The sequence below is a fragment of the Bubalus bubalis genome, chromosome 13, assembly GCF_019923935.1.
Source record: "Bubalus bubalis isolate 160015118507 breed Murrah chromosome 13, NDDB_SH_1, whole genome shotgun sequence".
Classification (NCBI taxonomy): Eukaryota; Metazoa; Chordata; class Mammalia; order Artiodactyla; family Bovidae; genus Bubalus; species Bubalus bubalis.
In genome coordinates, this window is record NC_059169.1 from 38,995,024 (window position 1) to 39,009,949 (window position 14,926).

General features: G+C 41.6%; 1 protein-coding gene across 9 annotated transcripts in view; it reads right to left on the reverse strand.

The window, feature by feature from the left end:
* The window catches only part of LMO7 (LIM domain 7), a 222,884-nt gene that overhangs the window by 110,090 nt on the left and 97,868 nt on the right, over positions 1-14,926 (reverse strand). For 6 of the 9 annotated variants that reach the window (XM_044927220.2, XM_025262745.3, XM_044927221.2 and 3 more), the window contains one exon: positions 4,465-4,524. The exons of 2 other annotated variants lie outside the window; for them this stretch is intronic. In XM_044927220.2, coding sequence (XP_044783155.2) covers positions 4,465-4,524 — 60 coding nt within the window. Of the gene's footprint in view, positions 1-4,464; positions 4,525-6,665; positions 6,683-14,926 lie in introns of those variants that run through there. One more of the 9 variants, XM_044927224.2, reaches the window with a different exon arrangement.

The window sequence follows — 14,926 nt, forward strand, 5'->3', positions numbered from 1 at the left end:
TGCTGGGCATACACACTGAGGAAACCAGAAGGGAAAGAGACACGTGTACCCCAGTGTTCATAGCAGCACTGTTTATAATAGCCAGGACATGGAAGCAACCTAGATGTCCATCAGCAGATGAATGGATAAGAAAGCTGTGGTACATATACACAATGGAGTATTACTCAGCCATTAAAAAGAATACATTTGAATCAGTTCTAATGAGGTGGATGAAACTGGAGCCTATTATACAGAGTGAAGTAAGCCAGAAAGAAAAACACCAATACAGTATACTAATGCATATATATGGAATTTAGAAAGATGGTAACAATAACCCTGTGTACGAGACAGCAAAAGAGACACTGATGTATAGAACAGTCTTATGGACTCTGTGAGAGAGGGAGAGGGTGGGAAGATTTGGGAGAATGGCATTGAAACATGTAAAATATCATGTATGAAACGAGTTGCCAGTCCAGGTTCGATGCACGATACTGGATGCTTGGGGCTGGTGCACTGGGACGACCCAGAGGGATGGAATGGGGAGGGAGGAGGGAGGAGGGTTCAGGATGGGGAACACATGTATACCTGTGGCGGATTCATTTTGATATTTGGCAAAACTAATACAATTATGTAAAGTTTAAAAATAAAATAAAATTAAAAAAAATAAAAAATAAAAAAAAATAAAAAAAACAAAGGGCAAGCCTAAAACGAATCTTATCTCATTCAACTGGTGGCCAGCACAACAAGTTAGCTCTGCCACTCACCAACTGTGTGGCTTTCAGAAACCTTGGTCAATCTTTCTGGCCCCATTCACCTCATCTGTGAAATGAGTGGATCTGTAACCCACTACACCAAGGGCTTCCCAGGTGGCTCAGTGGTAAAAAATCTTCCTGCCACTGCAGGAGATGTAGACGAGATAAGTTCGATCCCTGGGTTAGGAAGATCCCCTGGAGAAGAGAACGGCAACCCACTCCAATATTCTTGCCTGGTAAACCTCATGGACAGAGAAGTCTGGTGGGCCACAGTTCATGGGGTCACAAAAACAGGCATGACTGAACCACTGATGCATCCAACCCATTACCAACCTCTCCTGCAAGGGGAGGGAAGCCCAACTCTCCCCTACCCCAATCGTGCACGCAAATATCTCACAGTCTAACTTGCATAAAAATCTCAAATCAAAAGCCTGAACTAAATAACTGCAATTCTTACCCTGCTGCTGCTGCTCCTAAGTCGCTTCAGTCGTGTCCGACTCTGTGCGGCCCCATAGACGGCAGCCCACCAGGCTCCCCCATCCCTGGGATTCTCTAGGCAAGAATACTGGAGTGGGTTGCCATTTCCTTCTCCAATGCATGAAAGTGAAAAGTGAAAGTGAAGTCACTCAGTCATGTCCGACTCTTTGCAATCCCATGGACTGCAGCCTACCAAGCTCCTCCATCCATGGGATTTTCCAGGCAAGAGTACTGGAGTGGGGTGCCATTGCCTTCTCCAATTCCTACCTTATGAGGACCCAAAGTAGCTTCACAAAAATAGAAACAAATAAATGATCCCTGAAAATCTGCAATAGCTCCTCTTAGTTTAAAATTTTTCTATGACATGAATAAAACCAGACAGTATATAAACATAAAAGGTTATTTTTCTGAAGATTTTCATATTCTCTTCAATCTCTTTTCCACCCCCTTAGTCTTGAATCAATTATAAGGGCAGTCAAAACAGATGTCGGGTGAAGGGAGTCCGGGCAAATGAGAGATTAATGAATTAGGAATGGTACTCACTAACAACTGAGGCAGGAGGCGTACTCAGTCACATCAGCTGTGTCTGAATCTTTGCAAGCTATAGACTGTAGCCCAATAGGCTCCTCTGTCCTGGAGTGGGTTGCTCTGCCCTCCTGCAGGGGATCTTCCTGAACTAGGAATCGAACCCATATCTCCTGCATCGCAGGCAGGTTCCTAACCCATTGAGCCACCTGAGAAGCCTGAGGCAGGCAAGATGATGAAGCTACAACAATTTACCAAGACTCCTAGGTTTCTGTGCGTCCACTGTAATACCTCTATTGGTTATCTACTGCTTCACAGCAGATTATCCTAAATTTAGCAGCTTAAAACCACAGATATTTATGATTTCACATAGTTTCTGAAGGTCAGGAATTTGGGGGCGGCTTAAGTTGCTTCCCTGATGGCTCAAAAGGTAAAGACTCCACCTGCCAATGCAGGAGAAACAAGAGACATGGGTTCCATCCTCAGCTTGGAAAGATCCCCTGGAGGAGGGCACGGCAACCCACTCCAGTATTCTTGCCCGGAGAATCCCAGCAAGGACAGAGGAGCCTGGTGGGCTACAGTCCACAGGATCACAAAGAGTCAACATGACTAAGCGACTAACACTAAGTTGCATGGTTCTGGCTTGGAGGTCTGTCATCAGGTTGAAGGTCAGCTGGGGCTACAACTGAAGACCTTCTGGGGCTTGAAGGAGCCACTTACAAGGTGGTAAATCAAGGCTTGCTGTTGGCAGGAAGCCTCAGCTCTTAACCAAATGGAAAGCTCCACAGAGCTGTTTGACTGAGTGATCCCAGAGAAAGCAAGATGGAAGCTGCAGGTTTTCATGACCGAACTTCTTATACTTCAGAGCAGGTTGAAAGTGAAAGTGAAGTCACTCAGTCGTGTCCAACTCTTTGCGACCCCGTGGACTGTAGTCCACCAGGCTCCTCCATCCATGGGATTTCCCAGGCAAGAATACTGGAGTGGGCTGCCATTTCCTTCTCAGAGCAGGTTACTGCTAAGTCGCTTCAGTCGTGTCCGACTCTGTGCGGCCCCATAGATGGCAGCCCACCAGGCTGCCCCGTCCCTGGGATTCTCCAGGCAAGAACACTGGAGTGGGTTGCCATTTCCTTCTCCAATGCATGAAAGTGAAAGGGAAGTCTCTCAGTCATGTCCGACTCTTAGTGACCCCATGGGCTACAGCCTACCAGGCTCCTCCATCCATGGGATTTTCCAGGCAAGAGTACTGGAGTGGGGTGCCATTGCCTTCTCCCCAGAGCAGGTTACATCAGTTTAATTCAGTTGCTCAATCGTTTCCGACTCTTTGTGACCCATGGACTGCAGCACACCAGGCTTCCCTGTCCATCACCAACTCCTAGAGCTTGCTCAAACTCATGTCCATCAAGTCGGTGACGCCATCCAACCATCTTATCCTCTGTCGTCCCCATCTCTTCCTGCCTTCAATCTTTCCCAGCATCAGGATCTTTTCCAATGAGTCAGTTCTTCACATCAGGTGGCCAAAGTATTGGAGTTTCAGCTTCAGCATCAGTCCTTCCAATGAGTATTCAGGACTGATTTCCTTTAGGATGGACTGGTTGGATCTCCTTGCAGTCCAAGGGATTCTCAAGAGTCTTTTCCAACACCACAGTTCAAGAGCATCAATTCTTCAGTGCTCAGCTTTCTTTATGGTCCAACTCTCACATCCATACATGACTACTGGAAAAACCATAGGTTAGACTAGATGGACCTTTGTTGGCAAAGTAACATCTCTGCTTTTTAATATGCTGTCTAGATTACTTAGGTCAGCCCTATTCAAGGTAGGAAGGACTATACAAGGACATCAATAGAGAATTACCAGAGACCATCTTGTGGTAACATAGCTCACGTTCTGGCCCCAAGATTCATGTTCCTCTCACATGCAAATACACCAACTCCCTCTCAAGGACCTAAAAATTCTCATCCTTTGATAAGATGACCTCAGAGTCCAGAATCTCATCATACAAATCAGATCCAGGTATGAAGGAGGCTCCTCAGGTGTAGTTCCTTCAAAACAGCCCTTGAATACAGTTCTCTCAACTTGAATGCCAGGAAACTAAAGCCACAAAGTTACTGCCCCATACACCCAACACACAGTGGTGGGACAGCTGTAGGGTAACCAGGAAACTCTCTAGTTCAATGTGTGCCAAAATGAAAGGCACACTGATCCACAGAAAGTCTGAAATCCTGCAAAGCAGTTGGCAGTCCTTCCTTAGAATTCAAGGCCATGGAATACTTCCTTCATGATTTTTTGCTTCACTCTCTGGACACTTTGTTCCACCTTAAAAATTATCTTTCCCTTTCCTTGGAAAGTAGCTCATGTTTGCAGATAGGAACTTTCTCAGTCTGCTCCCTGACTGTAGAAGTTTGGGGGATCAAACGTCCCTGTATTTTGTAAGCCTTTGTCCCTTTCTAAGTTTGTAAAGTTCCTTCAAATACAATTCCGTTGAAAATACTACATGTCTCCTGTGAATCTTATTGGACTTCACTCCATTAGTCAAAAGCACACAACCACAAATCCTTACGAGACAAGCCCTTTTCTACCTTAGTCTGCTGAGATGAGTAAGGGACACCGCCCCTTAAGCTTCTTAGAAGTCCTACTGCTAGACTGGACAGATTTCCAAGGCTCCGCGTAGGATCTTTCTAATGTCTTAAAGGATTTAACAGCCACACTCTCTCAGCTTCACTTTTAGATTACCTTATTTTCCCACCAGTGTTCTGAATTTGATCTTTGCTGAAATTCATTTCTCAATTTTTTCTGAAAAAAAAAAATCATGATTTATAACAGAAAAAGCCAGATAATTCTCAAAACCAGCAATTCCTGTGGCCCCTCATGTTTATCATTCTACCCTCACTTTCTCTCTCACATTTTACTATAATCAGGAAGAGAAAGCCAGGCAGCACCTTAACACTCCACCTGGAAATCATTTCAGCTGAAGGACCTAGTTAATTAGGCACAATTTACAGATATAAGGGACTATCAGGTGAGAATCATTAGAACCATTTTAGAAGCTGGCTACAACACTCGTACAATAAAGCACACAGACTAGACATCAATCTGGAGTAGAGAGAGAAACTGTTTTAAAGATGGTGAGTTTGAGCTATCCATATCAAGATTCCCAGCTAATAGTAAATTGGGTTTGGAGGTCATGGGAAGTTTTGAGCTTAAAATATGGCTTGGGGAAATCAAACACACATTAGTAGTAGCCGAAATTAAGGATATGAATGAGCCATCTTAGGAAAAGCAAAGCAAATGAAGGCTTCACAGTCAGACACCAATATTTTTAAAACAGTTTAAAAAAGGAAAAAAAAAAGCAATCAGAAAAATCAGAGGAAAAGCAGAAGTAAACAGCACCATGGAAAAGAAGGGAAGAAAGGACTTCCCTAGCCATCCAGTGGTTAAAATTCTGTGCTTCCACTGCAGGGGCCATGGGTTCAATCCTTGGCCAGGGAACTAAGGTCCCATATGCTATATACGGTGCAGCCAAAAAAAGAAAGGAAGAGAGAGTTTCAAGATGAAAGAGTCATATGGTCAAATGGAGCTATGAAAAGTTTTAACAAGGCAAGAATGAAAACTATCCAAAGACTTTGTCAAATGGAGGATCCTCAGTCAACATAAACTCCAGAAGTTTAAGGAGTAAATAAGTGAAACTGAAGCTTAGCCTGATGAGAAGAACGGAGTCATTTGAAAAGACTCTGAGGCTGGGAAAGATTTAAGGTGGGAGCAGAAGGGGACAACAGAGGATGAGGTGGTTGGATGGCATCACCGACTTGATGGAAATGGGTTTAAGTAAACTCTGGGACTTGGTGATGGACAGGGAGGCCTGGTATGCCTCAGTCCATGGGGTTGCAAAGAGTCAGACACGATTGAGCAACTGAACTGAACTGAAGATTAGCCATTTACTATAGAGCAAGAATCATCCAAAATCTCCCCTTCTCAGTGCCAGCAGACAGTCTTGTCTTTGATCCAAGTTTCCCATCACCCCTCCCAAAGCTACCATCTCCCAACCCTCCAATTTAGGACCCTCCCGTGCTCTGTTTCTGAAAGGAGATGAGTTGGAAAAGCAGTTCTCACACTTCTTCTCCTGGACCCAAATGTAGGACCATGTTCTACTTCCTCCCAGCATTTTCCAGGCTTAAACATGAACACAATTAGACATTTCGGTCGAGTCTATAGACCAGATCAAATCAAAGGAGATCAAATTTCTCTCTAACTCCATTATAAATCCTGAAAAGAGAGTTTTGAGAAAGTAACATGAGGCCAACATGAATGTTCTAACAGCAGATCCAAAGTCCTTTTCTAAAACAGGACTTTGTAACACTTCCCCTTAGAACCTTTCATCTCATTTTCCTTCAAAAAGCACTTATCCAGCAACATATACTCATGTCTAAGGAGGTTCCCATGTTCTTTTATCCGAGATAATGGCAGCTGGGGATCACGTCAGGAGCCCAGAGTTGAATTAATCATATTTTAGCAAGTTCTTATCAGTCAATATTTTGCTATTTTACTGTTTTCCTCTTCATCCCACACCTCCACTCCTCACTCCCAGTCCTCCCCATTAAAAGATAATTTCTCCCTAGGTGAAAGTGAAAGTAGAGTCGCTCAGTCGTGTCCAAGTCTTTGCGACCCCATGGACTGTAGCCTACAATGCTCCTCCGTCCATGGGATTTTCCAGGCAAGAGTACCGGAGTGGGTTGCCATTTCCTTCTCCAGGAGATCTTCCCAACAACTGATTTTCAAACAAGTACAGTATATGTACATACACACTGATAGCAGCACTAGTCACAACAGTCAAAAGGTGGAAACAGCTAAAATGTCAAGTAACAGATAGATGGATAAACAAATTGTGATACATCCATACAATGGATTATTCAGACATAAAAAAACAAAGTACTTACACATGCTATAGAGTGGGTGAACCTCCAGAATACTGCACTAAATAAACCAAAGAAGCTAGACACACAAAGATCACACGGTCCATTTATACGAGGTATCCAGAATTGATAGAGCCAAAACAGAACAGAGATAGAATGCAGATTATTGGTTTCTGGGGGTAGAGAGGAGGGAGGGTGAAATGGAGAAAAAACAGTTAAAAAGTAAGAAAGGAGTGGAAAGTTTTGGTGGTTGTGCAACACTGTGAATGTACTAAATGCCACTGAATTGGTCACGTTAAAATGACGAATTTTATGTTATGGGAATTTCACCACCATAAATCATGGTGTAGAAGGTGCTTCTGCAAACTCTACCCAATGCTCTCCGATGGCCTATATGAGAAAAGAATCTTAAAAAATGTGGATACGTGTGTATGTATTAACTGATTCACTTTGCTGTACACCTGAAACTAATGCAATACTGTAATCCAACTATACTCCAATAAAAATATGAAAATAAAATTAAAGGTGTATTAGCATTTACATCTGAATTTTAGAATCAGCTTGTTAATTTCTGGCACTTGTTAACAATGCCAGAATGTTATCAGGTATGTGCCAATAAGAAGTTGTAACCATTGCTGGAAACTGAAATTTATTAATTCTAAAGTCTATGCTTTAGAATAAGTCTCCTATCAGTCACGTCAGAATCACCAGAGAGGCAGGCAGAAAGTAATCCCTCAAGTTATGCTGTGCTAAGTCGCCTACAGTCATGTCTGACTCTTTGCGACCCTATGAACCGTAGCCCAACAGGCTCCTCTGTCCATGGGATTCTCCAGGCAAGAATACTGGAGTGGGTTGCCATTTCCTTCTGCAGGGGATCTTCCCAACCCAGGGATCGAACCCAGGTCTCCCACATTGCAGGCAGACTTTACTGTCTGAGGCACCATTGAAGTCAAGTGATGCTGAGGTACCAACAAACTGAAGAAGAGCTGACCTAGACTGTAGATACTCAATATGAAGTCCACAAACCATAAGCCTTGGCATCACTTGGGAACCTGTCAGAAATGCAGAAATGCTGTATCTCCACCCCAGCTCTGAATCAGATTCCATATTCTAAGATACTCCTCCAGGTGATTAAAGTCTTTGTAGACAAGTTTTCTGGCAAATAACAAGGAAGCAATTTCCAAATATGATCTAAAACAGAGTTTTTCCTTAGTGTGGACATGAATCACCTAGTGATTATAGAGATCACCATTAGACCGCCACCAAAGTGCCTGAATTTCATTTTTATGATACCCTAATCATGATCAAAATTATTTTAAAGCAACTCCCAAGAAGCACAGTGACAACAGTATGTCCAAATTTGCATTTTAAGTATGGTTTCCATTAAGAAAGTAGTTTAGTCAAAATTTCGATCAGCTGGCCTGAGCTTTTTTAAATTGTTATGGAAAACTCATCCTCTAGTTTATGGCTTTGTTAATAAATGTAAGCGCTGAAGTAGCACACCTACAATTTATGTCTTTAACATGTAGCTAAATACACAGAGATCCAGCTTCCATACTTATTCGTAAAGAAATTAAGCAGCTGGTCTTTTAAGTTCTCCTTGGGTCTTTACCTCTCTACAATGAAAAAGGCTCAGTCATTTGCTGATAAGAAAGGAATTGAGGACAAGAAGAGCAGTAGTTTTGTCTCATGTGAAAATAGGACCCAACCAGGAATGCTTAATAGGAACTGTCGAGGGACACTGAGGGCCCAGGAGATGATTTACGATAACTATGTCAGCAGCCTGGTGAATTGATTTTGCTCCAGCACTGCTTGGAGGAACAGGAGCAAAGCCAGACTGAGAGAGACAGAACTAAGAGATGGTAAGTTAGGGCTGCACCAGGTTAGAGGAATAGAGGGATAGCGGGCTGAGTGCTTCAGGAAAATACTATTTATTGAAATGCTTAATCTACTCAGGGTATGATTAACTACACAGGAGCAAAAATAGGCTTTGTCAAACTGCAGCATGGATTAAAATACAGTCCTGCATATTATCCAAACTAAATTTTACATCAAAAATGAAGTAATTCTAAGACTTACCTACTACATTAAAAAAAAAAAAAGATGTTGACATGGATGCTTAAGAAGTTCTGTCAGCAGCTCATACAAGTCAATAGCAGGAAAAAAAAAAAAAACTTAAAAAGTGAGAAAAAGACCTTGTATTACTGTTCATCCTGCTCACAGCACCAACTGTCTCGCTATTTACACTGTGCCCACTGTTCGCAGAACCTAGGGTAGGTAAGGCAAGAGGTAAGAGGCTGGAAGAAAACTCAAGGAGTCGTAGGAACTGCAGACACATTTATTCTCTCCTGCCTGGTGCAGCAGCCATAGCACAGACACACTGTATTCTCTCCTCTCAAGGTTGACCCAGCGGACGCAGTCGTAACGCAGCCACATGCAGCCTCAGTGCGGCCATAACACAACCTAACCACAACGCAGCCCACCAGGGCCTTCAGGTGAAGCTTATATATGCTTACAGACCAACAGTAGCTGGTAGCCAAGCAAGTACCTTGTGACACACATATGCAGTGCTGTAAGTGATCCCAGCTGCTACATAACTTGACAAAATTATTTACAAAACGGGGAGCAGGAGTGAGAGACCATGAGGCAAGAGAGCCTGACCACGCCATCTTGGCTAATTTGCTGTTTTGCTACAGACCTTAACAGGCGTTTCTCCAAAGAAAACATGCAGATGGATAACAAACACATGAAAAGGTGCTCAACATCACTCATTATTAGAAAAATGCAAATCAAAACTACAATGAGATATCAACTCACAATGGTCAGAAAGGCCATAATCAAAAAGTCTACAAACAAAAAATGCTGGAGAAGGTGTGGAGAAAAGTGAACCCTCTTGCACTGTTGATGGGAATGTAAATTGATACAGCCACTATGGAAGAGAGTATGGAGATTCCTTAAAAGTCTAGGAATAAAACCACCATGTGACCCAGAAATCCCACTCCTAGGCTTGTACCCTGAGGAAACCAAAATTGGAAAAGACACATGTATCTCAATGTTCACTGCGGCACTATTTACAATAGAACATGGAAGCAAGCTAGATGTTCAGCAACAGATGAATGGATAAGGAAGCTGTGGTAGGTATATACAGTGGAATATTACTCAGTTATAAAAGGAAACACAGTTGAGTCAGTTCTGCTGCTGCGTCACTTCAGTCGTGTCCGACTCTGTGCGACCCCACAGACGGCAGCCCACCAGGCTCCCCCGTCCCTGGGATTCTCCAGGCAAGTTCTAGGGAGGTGGATAAACCTAAAGCCCATTATACAGAATGAAGAAAAGTCAGAAAGAGGAAAACAAATAACATATACTAACACATATGTATGGAATCTAGAAAGTTGATACTGATGAAATTACTTGCAGGGCATCAGTGGAGACACAGACATAGAGAACAGACTTATGGACATGGGTTGGGAGGGGAGGAAGGAGAGGCTAGGATGTATGGAAAGAACAACATGGAAACTTATATTACCTTATATAAAAGAGATAGCCAGGGGGAATTTGCTGTATGACTCAGCGAACTCAAACCAGGGCTCGGTAACACCCTAGAGGGGTGGGAATGGGGAGGAAGGTGGGAGGGAGGCTCAAGAGGGAGGAGACATATGTGTACCTATGGCTGATTCATGCTTATGTTTGGCAGAAACCAACACAATTCTGTACAGCAAGTACCCTTCAATTAAAAAATAAAGACATTCAGATTTATTTTAAAAAAAGAAAAGTTTTGTCAGAGGACAGATCGGTAGCTGGCAGAGGTGGAGGGAAGAGGGACAAAATGGGAAGAGAAGAAAACAGTTCTGTCTGTAAGTTATCCATGTTGTATGTTTCGAGCAAAACAAGTAATTGCTTACAGAACTCTGTCATAATGATGCCAAAACCCAGATTTTATAAATCAATAAAGCATATTTAATGGAGGAAAACTACACAGTAACACTTTAGAGGTTGCTGGGGAAGAACTGGTGTTCCTTCACTGCAGCTGCCCTCACCGCTTCAGGGCCTCTCTTACAGGGGATGTGTCTGCATCATCAGCCCTTGTTTAAGTCTCTCCAGCCTCAGGGACTCCCTGCTTTATTAGGCTGACTCACTTTTAGTCATTTCTATGTCAAAAAAGCCCAAAGACTTCCTTGCTGTAATTGTAAAATATTGATCCTAACTCTGCCTACATAATGTAATATAAATTTCATCTTTTTATCTTTTTTCCCCACAAGAGCCCTTGAGCTCTCCTGCCTCATACACTCCACATGGTCCCCCCAACTCACATCTTCTTATTAAATATCCCTGGTTTCCTCAACATCTCTGGTCTCTCACATGACATTTTTCAGTTCTCTTATTATCCCAACTGGCCCTTCACTAATAGCTTATTTCCCCAATAACCTCAACTTCTCATGAAAAGAAGCTTACAACATCTTATTGTTCCCATTTTACACATGGTGAAACTGAGGCTTAAGAGGTATGTGACTTGCTTAGGTCATTCGGTAAGTGGTAGAGTTGAGATTCAAACCAAGCAGTTCAACTTACGTCCATGCTCTTAACCACTGTATTAAGTTCCCACTAATGCTGTGACAAATTACCATAATTTAATGGCTTAAAACAAGACAAGTCTATGATTTAACAATAGCAGAGGCTAGAAATTCAAAATCCATCTCACTGGACTAAAATCAAGGTGTCAGCAGTGCTGTGTTCCTTCTATAAGCTCTGGAAGAAAATTATTTTTTTTTCCTTTCTGAAGCCCACTTCCTCCATCTTCAAAACCAGAAGCATGCGGCTAAGACTCTCTTCCACGACCGTCTGCTTCTCACTCCACATTCCACTTAAAGGACCCTAGTGGGTCCCCTACCCCCCGGCTAATCCGAGCTCCTCTCCTGCAACCCTAATTTCACCCTAATCCCCCCTCGTCTTGCAGTGTATTCACAGATGCAATGGACTAGACTGTGAACACTTTGGAAGCTGGTCTGCCTACAACTACCGTGCCTCCTTAAAGACAGATTCCTGTGTGCTCTGTCCTCCCTTCTCAGCATGAAGCATCTGCAATTCAAAACGAGACTCCAAGTGTGGTTAATTATGACCAGAAGCCATCACTTGAAAGGTCATTAATAACGGTCATCTGGTAAAATGAGATAACAGAGTGATTGTGAGGATGGAGTGAGGAAGTAGACATGTGATTGGCATGGTTTCTATCACTGAGGAAGTGATTGGTGAACAGAGAGAAATTATCCAATTTCTCTTGCTACAGGCCATGGCTACTTTGTATTGTGGCATCTATAGTATACTGTCAGCTAACCGAGATCATGGGAGTTCAATGAAGATCCCCTGGAAGAGGAAATGGCAATCCACTCCAGTATTCTTGCCTAAAGAACTCCAGGGACAGAGGAGTCTGGCAGGTAGAGTCCACCGCAAGAGTCAGACACGACTTAGTGACTGAACAACAGGAACAAAACTGAGATCACGTTGTGTTGGCCAAGAAGTTCATTCAGGTTTTTCCAAATGATCTTACAGAAAGACCAGAACAAACTTTCTGGCCAACCCAATACAATGGCAACAGCCAGTTGACAATGACATCACAGTTCACAGGAAGATGATCTGTGAATTTTAACAGATCAGGAGGCTAGTCTAATTTAGAATAAAAATGAGGTGGATAGAAAGAATCTGAATTGAAAATCATGTGACACTATTAGTGATGTGTCATGGAGAAAAGAATAAAAAGGATGATTCTATTTGTAGATAAAATGAAATCACTGGATTTATGATTGATTTTTTTCAACTAAAATAGTTGAAATGTATTCCTGATAAAACATCCTTTTGGAGACTGAAACCCATATGAATTGTTTTTAGGTTTAGATTTTGATACCCAGTACATGATCTATGCCTTATTGTTCCAACATCTATAAACTAAACTAAATAAATTTCCCATGTTTTCATCCCACATTTTTAAAAAAAATAAAAATAGGGCAAGTATAAGCTCTCAGGCAAGCTGCCAGAAACCTCTGTCCAAGTTTACATGGATTTACATTCTGGTCCTTAAAATTGAGCATTTTTTCCTCAACTATTTAAGATTTTGCCTACAGATATTATCTTGTCTGCTTTTCCATCACCTCTACCGAGGCCACAACAACAGACACGTTGCAGGAATTAAGACAGATATCTGAAAGTAAAAGGATGGTATATGAATAAGCAAAATATAAATGACTAAAATAGGCATAATGTCAAGGACATGGCAAAAGAGAAGAAGGAAATCAGAGACTCTTATCCTGTCTACAGGATACCCCATATAAAGGTTGCCTTGGGGAAATGCAAGCCTCCTGTTACCAGATTCATTGAAAAACCAGAGACTGAGGATTTTATCTAAAATCTGAAGGTATGCAAATGTTGGTTTAAATTTTTAAAACAAGCAGAAACTGTGAAAGTCAAACAACACCCATCATGGGCTATTGCATGACCTCTAGTGAGGCTCCTGGACCCCTCCCATGGGACCAGTTCAGTGACCTGTTGCTTTAGAGTGTTTGTTTATGGTGGACAAGGCTGGCTTCTAGTGATGATCTTCCTTCTTGTTAAATAATCACAAACCATCCCTTTAGTCATCTTTTCTATGATGTTGCTAGGGAATATTTGTAGCTGTGTCCCAAGTTCCTAGAACAGTACCTGGCACAGAGTAGGTGTTCAGTAAGCATTTTAGGAAAGGAGGGATAGTCATGGGCCTAAACCCCATCAAGCAACCAATGCCCTGATACCAGTCTTACACCTGGATTCCAGTTCTTATCATCATCATTTGCTCTTCCCTTTCCAATTTCTATATTTAAACAATGCCTAAAGAGAAATGTTGGAAGTGTTTTGTATCTGAATAAAACTGTCATGTATGACATAATCTTACTCTGAATCAATTTTTTTTAACTCTACAAGTTAATTACAGTGTTGCTTTAGAAATTCTAATTCATTAATGTTTTGAAAAAAGTTGCCCTCAAGGCTGAAAGTTGGCACATAAATGTTCATCTTAGATTTAAAAACAAGAAAGTTTTGGAACTCGAGGGAAGTGTTCCTACACTTGTGCCAAAGCCATGACTAAGAAGAGATCGCGGCTAGAAAGAAAACCGGAGTTTCCTGACTTATAGAGCTGCATCACTATGAAGGGCACTGTAACCAGCGTCAGTGTTGACACTGTTTCTACTCTTGGTGATGCTTATCTTCAACTAGGAGTTAGAGAGAAGTAGGGTGACAAGGAAACTTATGGAAATCTCCTAAAAATACTTTATAACTAACTTAAAATCATCACTGACTTAATTACATGCCATTTACAAGGAGGTATTAAAGCATCTGGATAAAAAGTGAAAAACGTGAAAATGTTAGTCTCTCAGTCGTGTCTGAGTCTTTGCAACCCCATGGGCTGTGTAGCTCACCAGGCTCCTCTGTCCATGGGATTCTACAGGCAAGAATACTGGAGTGGGTAGCCATTCCCTTCTCTGGGGCATCTTCCTGATCCAGGGATCTAACCCAGGTCTCCTTCATTGCAAGGAGATGCTTGAGCCACCCAGGAAACCCCAAGGCATTTGGATATTTAATATCTAGTATTTGTTACCTTGAAGACATCCAATACAATCAGTCTGTTTCCTCAGACCTGATAATTGGATAAACCATTTCAAAATACCAGTGGTGATACAGAGAAATTCCAGTAAAAGACACATTAGAAAAAAATACTTATATTAAAATACAACCACAGAAAATATCATTTTAAAGGCACAAAGTGATCTTATTTTCAGTAAATAGCTAACATTTATGCTATGATTTCTTACACAAGTGTAACAGTAAAATAAAAAATGGTAACACTATGGTACATGTATTTCTTAAGAAGTAAGAAAAAGTACTTTGTGTTATTGGTGCTTTGTTTTTAAAGAAAATAGTGAGGCTGGCATGCTAGTAAAATAAGAACAGTTTAAATATTGTAGTTTGAGACATAATCACACAGCTTGGAACAGCAGTTCAAATTCCCTTTGAAATAAAAACAAATTTTTAAAGTAGATTTAATCATAAGACTACAACTGAGCAGTTTTAGTCAAGTTTATTGATATAGTTTAACCTTCACTGTCTCTATTAGGAAATGAAAGTAAAAACTCTTTTAACTCAATAAAACCCCAAGGTCTGATCCAACATATATGCAATTGTTCCAATACAGAAATAGGCAAGAAACGGCAATTCATAGAAACATCTAGCTTCGTTATTTATCAACTGTTTAAAAATTAAGA